The 20,587-nt window shown below is 37.5% G+C and overlaps 3 protein-coding genes across 3 annotated transcripts; 2 read left to right on the forward strand and 1 right to left on the reverse strand.

The window, feature by feature from the left end:
• Positions 1-245: 245 nt before the first annotated feature.
• LOC113575020 (V-set and immunoglobulin domain-containing protein 10-like 2) lies at positions 246-7,621 on the forward strand (the record flags this gene model as incomplete). The annotated part of the gene is made up of 10 exons (XM_027006302.2): positions 246-528; positions 926-1,201; positions 1,408-1,665; positions 1,862-2,122; positions 2,768-3,061; positions 3,372-3,686; positions 3,902-4,024; positions 4,113-4,137; positions 4,326-4,411; positions 7,263-7,621. Coding segments are annotated over 10 exons (2,280 nt in total), but the record flags the coding sequence as incomplete, so codon positions are not given.
• Positions 7,622-8,641: 1,020 nt separating this feature from the next.
• On the forward strand, positions 8,642-16,065 carry LOC113574830 (V-set and immunoglobulin domain-containing protein 10-like 2). The gene is made up of 10 exons (XM_035526779.1): positions 8,642-8,902; positions 9,038-9,313; positions 10,410-10,667; positions 10,864-11,124; positions 11,225-11,524; positions 12,576-12,863; positions 13,625-13,747; positions 13,876-13,900; positions 14,044-14,150; positions 15,552-16,065. Exons 1-10 carry the CDS (start codon positions 8,686-8,688, stop codon positions 15,650-15,652), a joined length of 1,956 nt encoding a protein of 651 aa, XP_035382672.1. The 5' UTR covers positions 8,642-8,685; the 3' UTR covers positions 15,653-16,065.
• A 6-nt stretch (positions 16,066-16,071) lies between these two features.
• Positions 16,072-20,503, reverse strand: chek1 (checkpoint kinase 1). The gene is made up of 13 exons (XM_027003875.2): positions 20,335-20,503; positions 19,757-19,824; positions 19,439-19,662; positions 19,281-19,345; positions 19,045-19,114; positions 18,774-18,962; positions 18,563-18,667; positions 18,344-18,439; positions 17,975-18,062; positions 17,689-17,857; positions 16,997-17,128; positions 16,805-16,906; positions 16,072-16,670 (listed from the first exon to the last, which is right to left on the reverse strand). The coding sequence occupies exons 2-13, from the start codon at positions 19,819-19,821 to the stop codon at positions 16,575-16,577; spliced, it is 1,401 nt and encodes a 466-aa protein (XP_026859676.2). The 5' UTR covers positions 19,822-19,824; positions 20,335-20,503; the 3' UTR covers positions 16,072-16,574.
• Positions 20,504-20,587: the final 84 nt, after the last annotated feature.

Genomic DNA, 20,587 nt, shown 5'->3' on the forward strand with positions numbered 1-20,587 from the left:
TAGATGCCATATTTTCTGTGATTACATAATGCTCCACTAATGTGATCCAGTGTTGCAACATTACTGCTTGCATGAAGTTTAGAAAGCTGATGGAGAAAACTCTGGGTTACCATGGTTTAGTTAAAATTGTAGGTGTCCAAACTATATAAAAAGTTAGCAGATCAACAAAATAAGTTTTAGAGAAACATTTTGGTGGTTACCTCACACTATGCTAGTAATGTTGGTTTGGTAATTCCGCATTGTCTCTTGCAGTGCCCGTTTCCAAACCCTACATTTTGCAGACTGACTCCTCACCAATAGAGGGCACATCAGTGTGGATGCGTTGTGTTGTAGACAAAGGCACAGATCCTATTAATTATATATGGGAGCAGGAGAGTCACAGTGGGCTGGTTACCACACTGGCTAAAAGCAACAACAGTCTGCTCAACATCACCTGGGTCACCCGCAACCACACTGGCTGGTACAGATGTCTGGCCAGGAATGAGGTCAACCAGCAGTGCAGTGACCAGATCTGGTTAGATGTCTTTTGTGAGTAGGAGCTCATAGACCTCTGATAATCTTAGCTGCCCACAGCAGTTCTCCACATAATTTTGCTGGTTGTTGAATGAACAAATATTGGAAAATACCAGGATTAACCATTTCACATGCCAGACACTGGATGGTTGTCATGTTGTTAACTGCCCAACTATCCAGAAAACATTCATTTCAGTTCTTGCTCACTTTTAAATCTGGTTACTCTGATGAGGAGTGAAAAAGTCTTGATTAATAAAAAATAGAACTAACAGACAAATCAAATGACCAAATGTAGTATAACTATTTTGCCTTTTTCTTTCTTATCATATACTGTATACTTTTTGCTCCAGATCTGCATAGAGTATAATTCAGGTTTTCAAAATATAATTGATTATTTATGTACTCTATTTAGATGGACCAGACTTACCTCAGATCAATGTCACAGCATACTCAGTAACAGAAAGCCGCTATTCAGTCCTGGAGAAAGGCAACATTTCCCTCATGTGTCAGGCTGCCTCAAATCCTCCCAGCCAGTACCTCTGGTTCTACAACAACTCACAGATTGACAGTGGACCACAGCTCACCATCAATAAGGTTCTGCGTGTTCAATTGGGCTACTATACCTGCTTGGCCCTGAACACTTATCTCAACACTAGGACCAAGAAAACCGTAACTCTCACCATCTACTGTGAGTCCTGCCACAGCGCACTGCTATTGCTATAGACCAGCTGGACTAATCTATTTTCATTCACTCCAATATGTCTTCAAGTGCTTTCATCCTTCATTCCTCTTGAGCTCAAAAAACTCCTCTTTGCTTCATCCTCCATGTTTTCTTATAAACTATAACACCCTGACTACCCATGATCAAGTGACACCTTGGTCTTGTTTTTACAGATCCACCAGATGGCATCCCATCTTGTTCCATCCTCCCACTGAACAACTACACTGAATTGGCCCTTTCCTGTTCCTGGGTGGGAGGATACCCTCCAGCTACTCTAAACTGGAGTCCATATGTAAACGGGGTCAGTCTACAGGGAAGTGATAATATGACCCAAATTCAGCCAGGCCCTGATACAGCTAACAACTCTGTATTTATCTGCCATGGTACACATGTTGCACTAAATGTTACCCGGAACTGTAGCACCAGAGCATGTGAGTATTGTGTAAATATTCACCACTTATAAAACAGATCATGTTTTTCTTAGTGATTTGCTAAGTTTTATATATTTATTATACTCATTACTTTTAGAAACAATGAAATAGACGAATAATAATACAATATTATTAACAATAATATAATAATTCAAAAAAATATCCTTTGCCTTTAATAATAATTTGTGGATTCCAGGGCTTCCCTATGGAGAACTCCAGTGTTCTGCATATGTAACTCGTAATAATGAGTACCTGATGCTGTCCTGCTCCTGGGAGGGGGGTTTCCCTCGGGCTCTGCTGTGGTGGGTCTCCAGCTCAGGGGACATGCAGGGCACATCTAAGGAGAACTCCAACATCCTGGTCCTGCGCTCCAGTGCCAACTACAGTGGCAAGGCTTTTGCGTGTCATGCCAAACATCCACTAGCTAAAGAGAGCAAGCAGTGTGTATTAAAATTGGGTAAGACCTGTTTGTAATTTGATAACTATCAGTTCTATTGTTTATGGTATTGCAGTACTCATTGTTATAAAGTTCAGTAGATCAGGCCTAGCTGGGTGGTGACAGGTTGTGACAATATATATACACTACATAAACACTACTGAAATCAAGACACCCATGTCAGACCTGTTAGCCTAAAGCCCTTAACGGTTTAGTATTTTCCCTACTCCTACATAACATGATTCATTAGGTCCTTCACTAATGCATTGATATGGCCCACCAATGGCCAGTTATGAGGTCTGTGATGTTAGCAGAATAAATTGTCTTCAGATCTTTGGAACCTTTTTATGACAAACCACACATAAGGCGACTAGCACTTGTGACGCTGGGTAATTCACTTAACTTAAAAACGGTGAAATAAATCCTACCGTTATTAACAAAAGAAATCCTGAAATAAAAATAAGATAAAGTCTGTCCAAGCCTTGTCTTCTAATGAATACATAAAATGTATGTAATTATGTTTGGTTTTAGAGTTCAGCTTTAGCCATAGCTGAATCCACATTTTAACCACTTATATCTTAAAAATGTAAGCTGTTATATGTTCCAACTCCTGTTGTTCAAGTAAGTGATGACATTTTACTGTAATTCCAAATGTCTACCTTCCAGAGGCACCAGTTTTGACGACCCAGCGCAGTGTGGTTTCAGTGTTTGAAGGCAACGATGTTCAACTCACCTGTATCCTGAGCAAGAACTACCCAACAGTCACAGAGTTCACCTGGTACAACAATCTAAAGCAGAATGTTGGTGACACACCCACAAAGTACATCCTGCAGCAAGCAGCAGCCTGGTCCAATCTGACTGTACGGGAAACAGACAGTACAGTGGACAGTGGTCAGTACTGGTGCTCTGCTGCCAATGCTGTCGGAGGAACAGAGATCCCCATCAAGCTGCTTGTGATGAGTGAGTTCACTTTAATGAGTAAATGAATGTAGATGTATGTAGCTAAGAGTAAGGATGTGTGTGTGATGTGTGGTGTGTGTGTGTGGGTGTGTGTATGTATACATACACACCCACAAACACACATATATCTGTAACACGACCATTGTAGGAAGGCATTTATATTTTGGGTTAATCTTTTGTTAGTACTTTGAGTACTAACAAAAGATTAACCCAAAATATATGCCACGATGGTCATGTTACAGATATAATTTTGTCTGTTTTTACATCTTTAAGTGTATTCAAGATGACTTTTAATGCCTCTCTGGTTTAGGGTACCCAATGCCTCCAAACGTGACCATCAGTAAAATCACATACAGCAGCAGTCAGCGGACAAATGTGAATGTGGAGTGGCTCATCCAGACAGATGGTGACATCACTGGCTTCTTCATTGAGAGTCAGAAGAAGCTCCCTGCACCAGGAGGGAAGAGTGACATTGTCTCTCTGTGGCAGAAAGTGGCAATAGATCTGGAACCCAGCACCCGCAGCTACCAGATTAACAATCTGAATCCCAGTGGCAAATATGCTTTCCGCATCACAGCTGTCAATTGCCACACCATTGGACATCCCTCTGAAGTCAAGAGCCCAGGTGAGAAATGATAACATATAACATGAAAACAATTGTCTTAGATTATACACAGTACTAATTTGGGTACTGCATTAGAGCAACCCTTTGTTTTCTATATAAAAGCCTAAGTATATAACATCTAAAGTGTGTCGTTGTTCATTCTTCAATGCACTCCCCATTTGTCATGGTTTACCATTTTGTGGATGTGTGCCTAAAACTGCTGTGCTGTCCTCCAGCTAACCCACCCTTCAGGGCTTATCCTGCTGTTATTGGAGCAGCCATTGGAGGCATGCTTGTGGCAACAATACCTACCGTGCTGCTCTTCCTGTATGTGGTGAGGAATCGCAACAACATCCCACGTGAGCACTCCCATGCCACACTGAAATATAAATAACACCATCATTTTCACTTCATACATTAATATGTATTTATAATATTTACTTACAGGTCTTCATGACATGATATTTGGCAGGTAAGCTTGTTATTCTTTCTTTATTTAAATACATACAGAGTGAAATGTTATGTTATAGTGAAATGGTAAGTGCATCAACATGCTCACACACTAATTTTAAATCTTATATAAATATGGGAAAAAACAGTTCAAAAGCTTATCTACTGTAGTATACTTAGATTTGTCCTGATGTACCTATGGTCTCAAAGGCAGAACAGCCAGTCCAGAGAAAATGTAAACTTTCCTGAGGAAGAGGTTGTTGGAGGGACTGAAGCAGACTCGGTCCAAGGAGAAGGCAATTCCTCATTTCCAGGTTCTAGGGTTTTAATACAGACATTTTTTGTTTTGTCTCAAACTGAAATCAGTGCATTTGCCTAGAGGGCACTAAAATGCCACTTAAATTACCTTTATTGATTTTTTTTTTCCAGAACAATAACACTACCGAAACCCAAAGCAATGGCCACGTACCTGCCCCTCACACAAACTAATCTACAAAAATACTAGCCATTACCTGCTTGCTCCATTTGAAGATGATCCAAGCACTCATTTCCTGGTGAAATATGTTTCTTCATAACATATCAAAACAGAACATTTAACATACAAGTAGTAGCATTTGAATATGAAAACAGTAACTGTAGAAAGTAGTTTACAAGCTTTAAAGTAGAATGTTACATTATTTACGGTAAGTATGTGCAGTAGTATAAGTAGTGGTCTAATGATTTCTTGTAAACATGTTTACCTTCACTGAAGCTGCATTTGACAGTAAATAATTTGCTTATTTATTGAGAACACAGTAAGAGACCTTATTGTCCAATGGGACAATATGTTACACACCAATCATCAACTTTTTTCCCCCGACACTTCTTTATTTACTTATGTACTTCCTCCTTAGGAAAAAATGTGATTGTACACAAAGTACATTTCAACATTTTAAAAGTTTTGTTAAAATTTCAAACTAATAAAAGATTTAGCTAGAACATGGAAATAAAATGACTCCTTTGATTTTAACTTATTAGATACCTGCACTGATTTATAGTTTTGAGTAAACAGACCAAAACATTTTTGAGAATAAAACGTATGGAATCAATACCAGTAAATCCCTTTCATTCCTTTCTGAATATGTTTTGGGGCATCATGAGCATTAAAAGGATTCTCTGACACTCCTTGCAGAGTTGACAGCATTGACACACTGAATTTTCCACGTGGGATGTTGACTGCAAGTTCTGAAGAAGTGTTGTAAGAAAGATTCAATTCAAGACTTGAGGCTATTTAATATATTAGAATATAACATTTGCTAATGTGATATACTGTATATAAGAAGGGAGTGATAAACTGTCTACTTTTGATAGACAAATGAAGTATGGTGTAATGTAATTAGCTGTTTTCTTTAAACCTGTACATCTATAACTGGGTTTATTTTGTCATGATGAACTAGAAGAACCATAACTCCATATTAACTATTGCTTCTTGGAGATCTGCTTACTTCCAGCTCTGCACAGATATTACTCTCTGTGAGTGTGTTTGTTTTTTAGAGTGTCTACTACAGTGTTTGTTCCCATTACATGAAGCGTAACATGAGAATCTCATCAATGAATGTAGAGAGCCCCCAGTCTCCTTTACCTGCTGAACACTATAGTGCCACCTGACTCTCTAGACTCTCTAACTGATATGACATTAGCACAGGAATGGAGAGAAAGAGTAGCCCACAAAAAAGATTTAAGTAGCACCTGTGATCAAAGCACTTCCTTTCATGACTTGAGTACCTCTTCTTTGTGATATTACAACAGAATCTATATAAACACCTCTTAAAAGTCTATCTTTAATGGTAGGCAGCCAAATCAATTGAGAAGATATGAATTCACTTTAAACATCATTTCGATTGATGAGTAGTTATGAAGGAATCCATGTTGTGAACAGCTTTTGAGCTTAAAAAAAGGTAAAAAAAAAAAAAAAATCATGTGCTTGCTACATTTTAGCCACTGGGAGCTAGGGAAATGTAATATTTTATGAAACCATTTTTAAACTGAGTTCTGCATTGGTAAATATTCTGCCTATTGGCAGAGTGGAAGGTGATGGAAGGTTAGAATGGTCATCCATCCGTGCATGCTAAATAATGGATGAGACACAGGTATCATCGCATCACCCTAAACCCTGTGTCTCCTCTCTACCCCACTGAATTCCTGCAGGTGGAGAGATAGAGAGGGGGGACTGGTGAATAATTTAAGCTAAATCAGTTTACAGGGACTCGATCAGCTCCTGCTTCTCACTGCCTGTGTACACTAGCTGGGCTCACTGTTTGGACTGAACACTAGACATTTTCAGGATAATTCCTTTTTTTTCCATAAAGGACATTGTTTTGGTCACCTGAGCGTCATGGCAACATGGTACACATATTGTTAGGGTTGCCTGAATTCTCCCCAGTTGTTTTTCTACTTCCTCTCCTTCTGCATGGTAAGAGGTCATACTAAATTCTAATCTACTGCAACATACATTACATTTTTTTTCCATTATTTTTCATTTTCTGGTTTGCTGCAGAAGAATATTACAGGCAAAATTCTAATTAAAATGTAATACACAAAATGGCAATATACTACAATAATTGTCTTTACAATTATGGAATTTTTGCCTTTAAATGAAGACTCAAATTCAGTAGTGCTTTTGCATTTTATATACTAGCAGTTCATTTTATTTGATTAGAGATTTGGATGCTTGATGCATTATGATTACCCTTAACAGCAATTTACTGCAATTATTAAAAATGTACTAGCCAATATTTTGATGAAGCTCGATTTATGTATTAATAAATGTCTAAATAAACAATGGAAACATCTGAAATACTGAAAGAAATTGAGTTACAGTACAAATACAGCCCATAACACGTGAGTTATTTAATTACACAGAAAAATATCTAGCATTTTAAATATTTAGTTGCAGGTAACTTTCAATACATGGATGCTATCTGTAGGCAACTAATACGAAAGGCTTGTCTTGACTCTCAGTATATCTCTAACATGAAATGTAAAAATGTTGCCATGCCACATTATTGAGCTTTGCAAATGCATGTGGAAATCTTCTTGGTATACAAAATGAACAGAATTATTTTTCGGGTTTGTCCTGGTAAATGTATTAATGTATTTTCATCTTAGGTCTGGACATCTTGGACCCTGTGCAAGTAGAGTACAGAGAAACCAGGACCAATGGTGTGGTCAACAATGGAGTGATTCTGGAATGTGGCACCACCCTCCCAGATATGTACATCTGGGGCTTTACCAAACCAGGCACAGACCAAATTCGAGCCGTGGTTTATAACTTTGGCAAGGGTCCAAAGCTGCAGCAACTAATTGAAGAACTGGGTGACCTAAATGTCATCAATAACAGTGCTTCTCTGTCCATTCAGAAGCTTCTTCTAGGTGCAGAAGGCCTATACACTTGCCAGGCCGTGTATGACCTTGCTGGGAAAGCCAGTCTCTATTACTACTACGTGTACCTACGGGTTCTAGGTTAGTGACAAGTGCTCAGGGTCAGATCACACGCTGAGTAGAATTCTTTGCAGGACAATGTCTATTTATTTGTGAGTTGGCAGAAAGTGATTCAAATCTCAACGGGAAAAATGGATGAATGGATAATCATTGGCCATTATCTGTGTCAGCACTGTTAATACAAGGAAAAAAGCATCCAAACATTCAAAACATTCAAAGCCCAGCTGGGAAAACAATTTAGGCATTAATTAAACACTAGGAATTTAGATGTGTACAAACTAATATCAGACACACTGGGTAAGTTTTTTTGATAACCATTCTTCTGAAGTTTAATTTAGCTTTCAATTATTTGGCTTATGCTGAAAATTATGAAGAAATTGTGTTAAATGCTCAAAGATAAAGAAAAATAAGAATGTAAAAACAAAGAGTAAACCCTTGAAATAAAGGATTCCTTATTAATAATAATGGTATTTTAGGGGCCTCATTTCTTCAGATAAATATCTTCAGAAATTATCAATGTTTCATATTCTGAATAGACTGTTATTTGTTTCTATTACTTGACATTCAACATTGCTCTATATTCTATTTCCAAAAGGAAGTGTTTTAATGCTATACTGATTTTGCTACCTGTCAAAGATTTATGTATGACATACATTTATTTATGACAGGCTAAGTGTAAATACTGGAAAAAGAACAAGAAATTACACATAGAATTACATATATGACTTTTAAATGAATGATTTGGGTCTGGTTTGCTTGTTAAGACTTGAGTGAAAACCTCTACTATATTATGGGTTTTTAATCTAAAGGGGATCTCAGGAACCTCTGATCTTAATATGGTTGATTTTGCCACTTACAAATTTGCATTTTCATTATTCCAATGGTTATTTTTACTATAAAAAAGAAGAAAGAAAGTGTAGTGGTTTCACAGCTGGTATCATAACCTCTGAATCAACATCATAAGTATTTTTTGTCTTTTAGTCTATCAGTAGTTTTATCACATATCTATATTACTGTAATGTGTCTTGCAGTGCCAGTATCCAAGCCCTACATTCTGGTGAGTGATTCTTCACCAGTAGAGGCAGCATCAATGTGGATGCGCTGTGGTCTGGAGAACGGTACAGGCCCCATTCAGTACACATGGGAGCAGGGGAGTTCCAGTCAGCAGGTCACCACCCTGGCTGAGAGCAACAGCAGTCTGCTCAACATCACCTGGGTCACCCGCAACCACACTGGCTGGTACAGATGCCTGGCCCGGAATGAGGTCAACCAGCAGCGCAGTGATCAGATCTGGTTGAATGTTATATGTGAGTGGGAGCTGTCAAATGTGAACATTTCTCCTTGCCTTTGTACATTTCGTCAACTGTTTCATTAAGAATTACTAATTTTTTGCAAAAATATTTATTTTTACAAACAATATATTGAAATGGATCTCTTTTTAGTTGGGCCAGACTTGCCTCAGATTGATGTAACACCCTACTCAGTAACAGATCGTGGTTACTCAGCTCTGGAGAAAGAGACTGTTTCCCTCATGTGTCAAGCTTCCTCAAACCCTCCCAGCCAGTACGTGTGGTTCTACAACAACTCGCAGGTCTACACTGGACCGCAGTACACCATCACCAAGATCCTGAGAATGCACACGGGAAACTACGCTTGTTTGGCCCAGAACACTTACCTCAACACCCGCTCCAGGAAAGCCATCACTCTTACTGTCTACTGTGAGTGCTGCCAGAAAACAATGCCATCACCACTGAGAATAGAAGTCCATGTTCTATATCCATTCAATCTTTCCTTGAAGACTACTGTGATTTCTGTGATATCTACACTACTACTTGCATTCTGTCATTCCTTCATTTGCTTCCTCTTACACCTTCTCCTATACACACCTTAATTTGCTTCCTCTTACACCTTCTCCTATACACATGCATACACACATGCATATACATATCCAAAAAAAGTGTCAGATGTCCACTGAGGCTGACTGGGGGTGTGAGGAAAATATTTTCTTCAGCCTGTGACAAGCATCTGGAGGAGGTGATTACTGGCATTTCTGGAAACTGCAGGTAAATCTTTATTGTCATAACAAGCTATGGAAAGACTTCCTGTCATAAACTGTGATAGATCAACAATAAGGTATTTTAAAAATACTGCCTTTTCACTTTCCTCTTAAATTTAGACAGAAACAAATTGTTATAGTGCATAGCACAATACCAACTAACTGCACATAACATTTAGAATGTTTAGGTATTTTATTATTGCCAAATACAACAGGATTAGTTGTGTCAGTTACATGCTACAATTAAAAGCCTATTTGCATGCAGTCTTTTAGCATCTTTACCAATTTCATGGGATATGGCCAATAACCGAAATGAAACATAATCAAGAACTATGATGTCTGGAATCAACAAGTTAGTGGAAATAAATATAAAAAGCTATATATAAAGGTGACCAATGCTATGCTAGAGAATGCCTATATACTCCTTTTATAGCAAGAATATATGTCATTTGCCCAATTGATTTAAAAATAGCTCTCAGTTAACATCGTCTTCAAATGCAGTTAGTGTTGTACAGTGGTTCTTGAAAGTTTGTGAACCCATTAGAAGTTTCTATATTTTTGCATAAAGTTCACCTAAAACTTCATCAGATTGTTTCACAAGTCCTAATAGAAGATTATTTCTTCTGATAATTCTACCAACACAATCAACAGCCACGTTATTTTACTTATATGTTAGGCATAAAAACATTACTTGTACTGTCCTGGTTTATGCTGCATCAGCTTTCTACTGTGTTATACAAAGTTTTTCTTTCCCAAAGATCCACCAGATGGCGAACCATCTTGTTCCATATTTCCAGCTAATAACTACATTGACCTGGCCCTTACCTGTTCCTGGAAGGGAGGTTATCCTCCAGCTACTCTCATTTGGATCCCATATGTGTATGGGGACAGTAGTCAAGGAGTCACCAACATCACTCGGATTCAACCAGGACCTGAGACTGTTAATAACTCTGTATTCACTTGTTATGGTTCTCATGTTGCCCAAAATGCTGTCCAACAATGCAGCACTAAAGCAAGTGAGTACAGTCATTCACAGATATAACCTTAGCAGTTACGGGGGATGTTAGTAACTAACATTACCAACATGTATTTGTATATTAATTATTTCATAAATAACCTCTTACCCTGCTTTTAGCATGCATAACCTCTGACAGGCTGGAGAGTCACATCTACAGCTCTTAAACTTTTGTTTAAATATCTTGTGGATTCCAGGGCTTCCCTATGGAGAACCCCAGTGTTTTGCATATGCAACTCATAATAATGAATACCTGATGCTGTCCTGTTCCTGGGAAGGGGGTTTCCCTCTGGCACTGCTGTGGTGGGTCTCCAGCTCAGGGGACATGCAGGGCACATCTGAGGAGAACTCCAACATCCTGGTCCTGCGCTCCAGTGCCAACTACAGTGGCAAAGCCTTTGTGTGTCATGCCAAGCATCCACTAGCTAAGGAGAGCAAGCAATGTGTGGTAAAGTTGGGTAAGAAAATGAAAATTTTCTACATTTATTGTAGTTTCAGGGACAAAATAACAATATGCTGTATACTCTAGTTATTATGTTACTCCACTGTTTCTTCCAGAGGCACCTGTCTTGATGACTCAGCGCAGTGTGGTTTCAGTATATGAGGGTAATGATGTTGAGCTTGCCTGTATCTTGAGCAAAAACTACCCAGCAGTCACAGAGATTGCCTGGTACAATAACGTGAAGCAGAAGGTGGGTGACAGTGACATACCGAAGAAGTACATCCTGCAGCAAGCTGTAGCCTGGTCCAATCTGACCGTGCGGGAAACAGACAGTACAGTGGACAGTGGTCAGTACTGGTGCTCTGCTGCCAATGCTGTTGGAGGAACAGAGGTCTCCATCATGCTGCTGGTGAACAGTGAGTTCACAAAAAATTTAGATCCTAGAAATTGTAGGGGATTTATGAAGTTAATTATGTTTCAGATAAAAATTAAGGAAAAGTCATTTCTTTTGTATACCTTGGAAAATTGTTAGCACCAGACTTCGACTTGTTATGACTGTTGTCCACTGTTTAACTTACCCTAGACAGTTTTGAATCAGATTTATTCAACATCTTAAAAAAACACTAATAAAATAAAATTAGACAATTGTGGAGTTCCACACACTTTTGTTTCTTTTATACATTATTTTATATATATACATTATTTTATATATATATAAATAAATATATATATAAATATATATATATATATATATATATATATATATATATATATATATATATATATATAAATAATAAAAAAATATATATATATATACATATACATACACACATACATACATACATACATACATACACACACAAAAAAAATAAAATAAAATAAATAAATAAATAAATATATATATATATATATATATATATATATATATATATATATATATATATATATATATATATATATATATATATATATATATATGTGTGTGTGTGTGCACATCTTGCTTTGGCCCAGTTATAATCTAGCTATATATGTCTCTGTGATTTTGGAACATTTAGGAAACCAAACAAAGCAGTAATACCCATTATATATTGCCAGTTAACGTTTTTGTTGCATTTCATTCTAAACTAAAATGTGAAAATCAGAGTTTCAATGAACTGGAGTTTAAATAATGTCCTTCTAAAAGATGAGTCCATGTCTGTTTTTTAAATATATATTTTTGAAGAGTATAGCTGTAATGATCTTGTGGCTTTTGAAAATTCTAAGTTCAAGTACTGGTTCACAGGGTTTTTTTACTGAAGATGTAGCTTCCGATTTCCCAGAACACTGAAAATAATTCTAGGGTGCACAGGAGTTGGAGCTGCTTGGAGCTTCACTAACCCTAGTGTTTAAAAAGAGTAAAAAAACAAAAAACAAAAACGTATTCCCATTTCTGCCTCATGTTACTGATTTAATGTCTTTCTGATTCAGGGTACTCGATGCCTCCAAATGTATCCATCACTAAGATCATATACAGCAGCCATCAGCGAACAGACGTTTATATGGAGTGGCAGATTCAGACAGACGATGACCTCACCGGATTTTTCATCGAACGGCAAAGTTCTCTTTTCCCTCTGTGGCAGAAAATTATAGTAGATCTGGAGCCCAGCACACGTAGCTTCCTGATCAACAATCTGGATCCCACTGGCATATATTCATTCCGCATCACAGCTCTCAATCACCGCACCGTCGGACATCCCTCAGAGGTCAAGAGCCCAGGTGGGAACTGTATCAATGTTTTATGCTGTGTTCAGCAGGCTTTAAGAAAACAGATGGCAACATTCTCACTGAGAGTGTTGCTAACTGTATTTCCCCTGTTGCCATAGGAAGCACTATCCAACTGGTCATGTGCATGGTTGAGCACTGAGCATTCTTCTCCATTTCATATAGATCAGAGGAGGTGTACAGTGCTATTGTGCCCTTCACCAGACTGGTGGTACTGCCATGCAGTAGGAGAGAGAACAATAGCCATTTGTTAGCCATGGATACAAACAAAAAACAAAAAAATAAATATAAACAACATTCAAAGTATTCATTGTGTTAGTTCAAGGGTGTTAGTTCATGGGTTCTGTTACCCAAAAGTGCTCTTGGGAACTCGGGTTTATTTTAATGCCAGTTATGCTGCGCACCCCAACTTAAATTTCTCTTTTTTTGTTGTTTTCTCAGGTGAAATTTACAATCATGATTTGACACTTGACCACAACTGCAAATCTCTTACACTCTTAGCACTCTGTCCCTTTACATAATCTATCTACTCCTTTAGTCTTTTCTAATACTGCTTGGCTACTTGCTTTACTCTTTATGAGTCAGTGTTAAGTACAAAAATATAAAGCATAAAAGTGAAAAAATTACATTGTGAAGAATTAGAAGACTTAAATGAGTTTAGTGTTTAGAGAATCTTGTCCTTAAGTTGTTAATAACTTATTGAGGTAATAACCAAATTTAAATTTTGATGCTAAAGCATCTATGCTCTTTTTCAGCTCTGCCAGGCTTTAATGCTTATCCTGCTGTTATTGGAGCAGCCATTGGAGGCATGCTTGTGGCAACAATAGCCACTGTGCTGCTCTTCCTGTATGTGGTGAGGAACCGCAACAACATCCCACGTGAGTGGTCCCTTGCCACACAGCAGTCAGGTTTTTCATGCAATCAGTGCAACATCAGAAAGTGTATTTGTTTGGCAAGCACTCTTGTACTTCCCCATTAAGTATCGTTTAAAAACTTATTTCTGCAGGTCTTCATGATTTGTTATTTGGAAGGTATGTATAAGCAGCAAGACTGTTCCCTTAAAGAATTTACAATGTTTTGTTGCAATATAGAATCCTATAACTTAAATGCATTAATATCGTCACTGATTTTTCTGTTTGCATATACATATCCATGTGAATATCTGATCTCTTAGGCAGAACAGCCAGTCCAGAGAAAACATCAATTTCCCTGAAGATGAGGTTGTTGGTGGCACAGAGGGAAAGGAAGATGAAGAACAGCCAACTCCTTCCACTAGTTCAGGTACTAAGAGAAACTAACTTTTAAATTGTATCAAATGCCCCAGTGATAACACCATCTTTTCCCCTGCCTAAAAATGTATATGTAGGGCTCAGATGCATGTTTCCAAAGCTCTGTCAGTACATATGAGCCATAATTTAGTAATACAGTAACTTGCAGAGGTGGGAATACTAGCCATAAACTGTACTCAAGTAAAAGTACTGTTACTGTAAAATAATAATTACTCAAGTAGTAAAAGTAGTCATTTAAATTATTACTTAAGTAAGAAAGCATCTGTTTAAAACACTACTAAAGAAGTGAGTTACTTCATCTGAAGTCATTTGATATATTTATAGATATATCATTATCCCCAAACTAAAATATGTGGTTTTCAGTTTTTTAAATTCAAATCTGTTTTAAAGACATTTCTCAGGCATGGTTTTTAAGTGAGTTTTACAAAGAGTATTACTTATTTATAAATAAGGCTGTTATTACACCTAAAACATGTACAATATTGAACATTCCTCCTCAGTGTTCAGTAATGGTTTGCCAACATAGAGGGGCTCTACTTTTGTTATTGGTTTTCTATAGGCCTGCTATAGTCTACATAACATGTGAGTATGTTAACATGCTGCTTGTAGGTTATAGCTACTTAGCTAGCTAGCCATTTTTACTTAGAATATCATTGATATCGGACCACACTAAATTTTCATGTTGATAATGCACCGATTTCAGATATGTAATCCTTAAAGAAAAGGATATCTTGCAAGATCATTTTCATACATCATTTCAGTCCTACAGCAAAAAATGTTCCCGCTCTGTTCATTATGTCTATTGTGCAGTTGTGTAAATTAAGTCAAGCAGTGGCACTCAGTGATCATCTTTAGGGATTTCACCAACCCTCTCACTTGACAGGTTGTGGCAAAGCTAACAAAATGTAAAAAGTAATTTTGAAATAACGTAAGGAACGTTGATTAATATAACTGAGTAAAAAGTATTTTTCACATAGCAAATGCACTTTATACTAAAGTACCCTCATTTAAACAACTCTTAAAAGTAAAATTTGCTCAAAAAAGTTACTTAAAATGTAATGAAGTAAATTTAGTCGTTACTACCAACCTCTGGTAACTAGTACCTTGGATCTACTCACTGAACCTGCACTCACAAAACTTACTTCAATGGCTAGCACCCTGTACATGGAACGAGCTTTGACAAATCTTAACATTATTGTGTTGCACATACAATGGACAGTCTTCTACAGCTTTTTGATATTTGCTCCTTATCTAGTAGAGACACATTTTCCTGCACTTAATCAAACATTTTCATTCTTGTTCATTACAGCATCTGAGTCTGTGCCTCTCAGCTTGCTTTATTAGTAATACTCCATGAAATTAATAAATGTAAACAGATGATTATCTTTTCCAGAGCCACCTGTGGCACTGCCACGTCCCACTGCAACGCCTACAAATCTGCCCCCAGGGGATGAACCAGTCAACGTCACCATCACAGTAATGGCCTCCAGCTAAAGCATCATCATGAAAAGCTCAGGTTATCTGTTTTATCTGGACCAACATCAGAACAAAAAGATTTATGAAAGAGCACAGTGAAAGTAGTTTTGTATTAACATAATTGTGATGTGAAGTTTACTGTCTCATTAACAAGCCACCCTTGTTTAATTACTTTAAGCATCATTAAATGAAAATGCTAATTTACTTGCAAAAAGCACATGCAGTAAAGCAAATTGCTTTAGATTAAATAAAGTAAAAAAAATGCATGTTTGAAAATGTTCTTCTACCATAAATGACTTCGATCATAAAGACTGCTTTATTCGGAAAACATTAAGATCTACCGAGTTTTAGACTAACTATGTAAAGAAGTGCAAACAAACTGAAAATTTTAATGTTTTTACTACACACAGCAAAACATTATTCCAAATAACGTTTTGCTTATGATTGTATAAAGTAAAAGATTATGTTGACAAGTTGTTTTTTTTAAAGTTACATTATGATTTTTTTGTACCTTAATTTTTTAAACTACAGTGCTTAGCCTTTTTGACTTTGCTAAAAGCCAAAACAAGTGGCATGAAAGGAAGAACTATGTACTTTTCCACTGCTGGAGATTTATCTCCAAAATTGCATCCCACTATTTTTAACAATGTTAAGGAATAATATTTTGGGGTAAACCAACAATTTAATGTCATTGCCAATATGACCAGCAGAGTAAATTTGTAAAAGAGTAAGGACAAAACAAGAGGTAGTCTTAAATAATTCAGAAAGACTCCTTCAAATCAGGCTCAATGTTTTTACATCCCTCACTCTTGATAAGCTCAAGGCATTGGTCACCATTACACATAGTGTTACATGATGGAGACACTTCAACAAGTACAAACAGGTAAAATAAAAACTGCATGCAGCAGGAGCACAGAATTGCAGGTATGCATATTTTACATCATGTGAAAGGAATAAGAACCCTTTGGTTACTTATGATGTCAGACAGCTTCTGCTTGAGTTTCAAGAATATCCTTTTGAATTCCAAACCATCACCCTGACAATTAAACAAATTTAGAAATTAGTATTCAAGAACACTCTTGTTGGTGTTATAACAGCGATCTTGAAAATGATTTCACTCAGTGTTTTCCTTAAAGACAAACAACCAAAAAAACTCAAGTTTCTTCTTACCTTTGATAGTCTGAAATCTACTAGAATACGCTCCTCCATTTCCAGGAAGTGCACTTTGAAGATTAGTTTGTTATTACGGCGATCCATTGTGGACACTGTTGCCTAAGATTCAAAGACAATTAGAGAGCAATATTAGAAGTCCTTCTACATCAAGTTGCTGTGATTGATGCCTGCAAATTATCTATACAGTACCTGGCTGGTACAACTCTGTTTCCATTGGTAGCCCAAGGCAATGCAGGTATCACGAAGGGCAGCATAAGAAGGCTCCACTTTCAGAGTAGTGAAGAACCTGGTCAACCTCCTCACTAGCCTCTGCCATGGGTTCTAAAAACAGTTTAAGACCAATTCTTGTATGTAAAACCATCTTATCCAGTCAACAACAGCCAACAGACTATACACTGCCTTATAGCAATTAATAAAGAGAAAGTAATTAAAATTATTTCACAATTCTTGTAAATTTACACCAGATTTAGTAGCTAACGGAGTCCCGTCTTCAATCCTGCCCTCCATCCACTTATATCATTCATAAAATATTCATATTTTCTCCAGTAACAAATTTCTAAATTTTTTCACCAATAGAAATAAATGCAATTCTATACTCTTCCAATACAAAAAACAAAAAAAACTGCAGTGTTAGCATTTTTCTCATTTTACTGAATTTGCATTTTTATTATCATTAACCCAAAACCTAAAACTTATCAACCTGGTAAAACTGTATTTTGATAGAGAAAATACACACATGCATTTCTAAATGTTATAAATTGCTGAACTGTGACAACTACTTCTAAAGCTCATGATGATCATAAAGCTGGGAAGAGCACCAAGAACTTTAGGTTTAATGCTTTAAGCAACCTCATGTAAATTTAGCGTATTAGCATGATCACCTGGCTAGCCCCTGGAGTGGCCAGCAGCTGGCTGCCCAGTAACATGTGGTCAGGGCACGCAGGCTGAGAGAAGCTGACCTGAGCTCCTTCAGTGCCTACCACATCATACCGGACCTCCCATAGCCCTTGTGGCTCTGGCTGAGAGCTGGATATCTGTACCCGGTCATCACTGAAGGCATGCACACAAAAACACAGACAGCCTATGAGGTATTTCTCTGTCATACTCTTTTGTGTAGGCAGTGAATAAAATATCCCAACTGCCTCATTACTATGATTAACTGCAGACCTGTTAGCCCGTCCCAGCTGCAGCCGCTCAATATCAGACCTCAATATTTTGGTAACCGGCCCAGGCACGTCGCCCTGTCGCTTTACCCCTGCAATCACAAACAGTGAGGACAGTTTGAAAGCAGTTTTGTTTTATGTATTAATCTAATTTTCATTACTGTAAGCACTAGCATTAATTTAGCTTCAAATGCAAGTGAAGAAATGTATTTGTATACATTTTCATACACATTGGCAATTCATAAGCAGAGGAATCTTCTATTACAGTTTGTGATGTCTGCAATGCTATCGGCTACCCATGGAAAGAGTTACACAAACCAGATACTGTATAAAGAAATGAAACGTCTCCAGCCCCAGAAGCTCAGCACAGCACCTGATTTGAAACTGCTACTAAACCAGCGGTGCTTTTTGATCTCAGGGATGGTAAACCTGTCCTCAGGACTATGCAGTAGTATATTCTTTAACAGACCTATAGATCAGACAAATGGACAAAGTAAAGAATTCACAGACAGATTTGAAGAAAAAGATAAAATCTTTCACATAAAGTTAATATTTACACATTAGCTTCACTTTAAACAATACAGTCAAGTACCAAGAGGCACTGAATCAATTTTCTTCCATGGTGTGATGTAGATTTTCTTTTGCAACCAATCAACATACTCCTGACAGCTTTCACTTGGCTGGTCCCACGGTAACTCTATAAAAGCAAACATGACACATAAGCGAAAAAGTAAGCACACAGTGAGCTGACGCTGTCTGCCTCTGACCTGCTCCCACAAACAAAATTCACAGTTCCTTCTCACCTCCGGCCAGCATGGCGGTTAGCACAATGCCACAGGCCCAGACATCTGCGGGTTGGGCGTGGAATTCTGAGCGGGACAGCAGCTCTGGAGCCACGTAGGGCAGTGTTCCACACAGACGACTCAATTTACGCTCACGCCCGCGGTGTCGGAACATGGTGGCCATTCCAAAATCCGAGATCTTCAGGTTATCTGGGAAAGATGGACCAGTTACATCAAGCTTGTGGGAGATATTTTCATTTCTTTTCTTTTTGGCCCTTAAAGTAACTGTTACCTTTGTCATCCAAAAGAATGTTTTCCGGCTTGACGTCCCGATGTGTGATCCCAATACTGTGCAGATATTCCTGTGTAAACAACAGATAGGTTTCAAACAAAGCACTGAAAACAAATTAAACGTTACATAAATATCTATATCCTTGGTAATATCACAATACAACCTTTTCACTGCGAGTTATACTGTGTATGACTATGTATGTGACAAATAAACCAAACTTGAATACTGTCACTCACCACTCCTGCTACCAGCTGTTGGAAAAACCTGTGAGCCTCTTTTTCTGGCATACCCACATCTGGCTCTGTCAAAGAGAATTTCAATTTCAATTACCCATCTGACCTTGAATGTGTGAACATCTGTGTACATACATTAAATCAAAATGTCCCAGACTCACCTATTCTATCAAAGAGCTCCCCACCACTGCAGTACTCCAAGAAGATGTACTGGATTGGTCCCTCACTCCTATGTCCAAAGAATCTCACTATGTTGGGGTGTGACAGCATTTTGTGTACACACACCTCTTTTTTCACATTTTCTATACAGTCTTTTGCACTGGATGTGTCAACTACTTTCACTGCTACTGCCTCCTCAGTCTTCTTGTTAACCAACAAGCGAACCCTAAAATTAATGCAAACAAAGTAACTACAGGTCAGACAAGAGTAAAAACATAGAAAAAGCATAACATAGAAAAAAAGAGTGGATTGATACTCACTCGCCATACGCACCCTCTCCTAGGGTTTGCACCAGATCCCAGTCTTGAACAAAAGGCACAGCCATGACCTGAACAAATAGAAAACATCCGAGGCAGGCCATCAAGAACACAACCTCAGTGACTTTTTTATTATACTGCAAGACAGACTTTGAGTGGCTCCAATAATTACAAATTACTAATTTAAAATGTGACATAAAATTATTATAAATCTATAAAAGTTCGAAAGCAAAACAACAAAAGCACAGTAAACGTTTAATACTGCAAAATAATAGCACCGTTTTAATTTTTTTTTTTTTTTTTTTACTGTTAAACTGAATTGATCTTAGGTAGTCTTCCCTTAATAGTAAATAATTACTCAGAGCCATTCATTTGTTGGATTTAAAGGACGAATATGATCAACTGCACGTCTGTATTAGCAAATATCCCATAAATATCAGAAAACAGGAAGAACAATAACGTTAGGTAGAGACCATCGGAGTGGCCAGACTTTTCCTCAGTCTATCATAGCGAGCTAGCGATAGCGAACCAAGCTAGCTAACTAGCGATATGATGTTTTCTGTTTACCTAGAATAACTTACCTTACGCACTACTGCTTTGTTAAAGAAAGGTAGCACATAACATAAACTTGTTCCATATAATTAGAAAGGACGTGTCAATGCCGACAGTCGACAAAGATAGAAAGCTTATAGAAAACGTTTTAATAGTTAAAATGCTGTAAACACTCAACTGATACTACTAGCTAAGCATTTGCTCTACAAACTTTGGCGCGTTTAATACAAATGAAGTCATTGGCCGCGTGAAGCAGACATTATAATAACAATTCAATTTTCA

This window comes from Electrophorus electricus, chromosome 6, assembly GCF_013358815.1.
Source record: "Electrophorus electricus isolate fEleEle1 chromosome 6, fEleEle1.pri, whole genome shotgun sequence".
Classification (NCBI taxonomy): Eukaryota; Metazoa; Chordata; class Actinopteri; order Gymnotiformes; family Gymnotidae; genus Electrophorus; species Electrophorus electricus.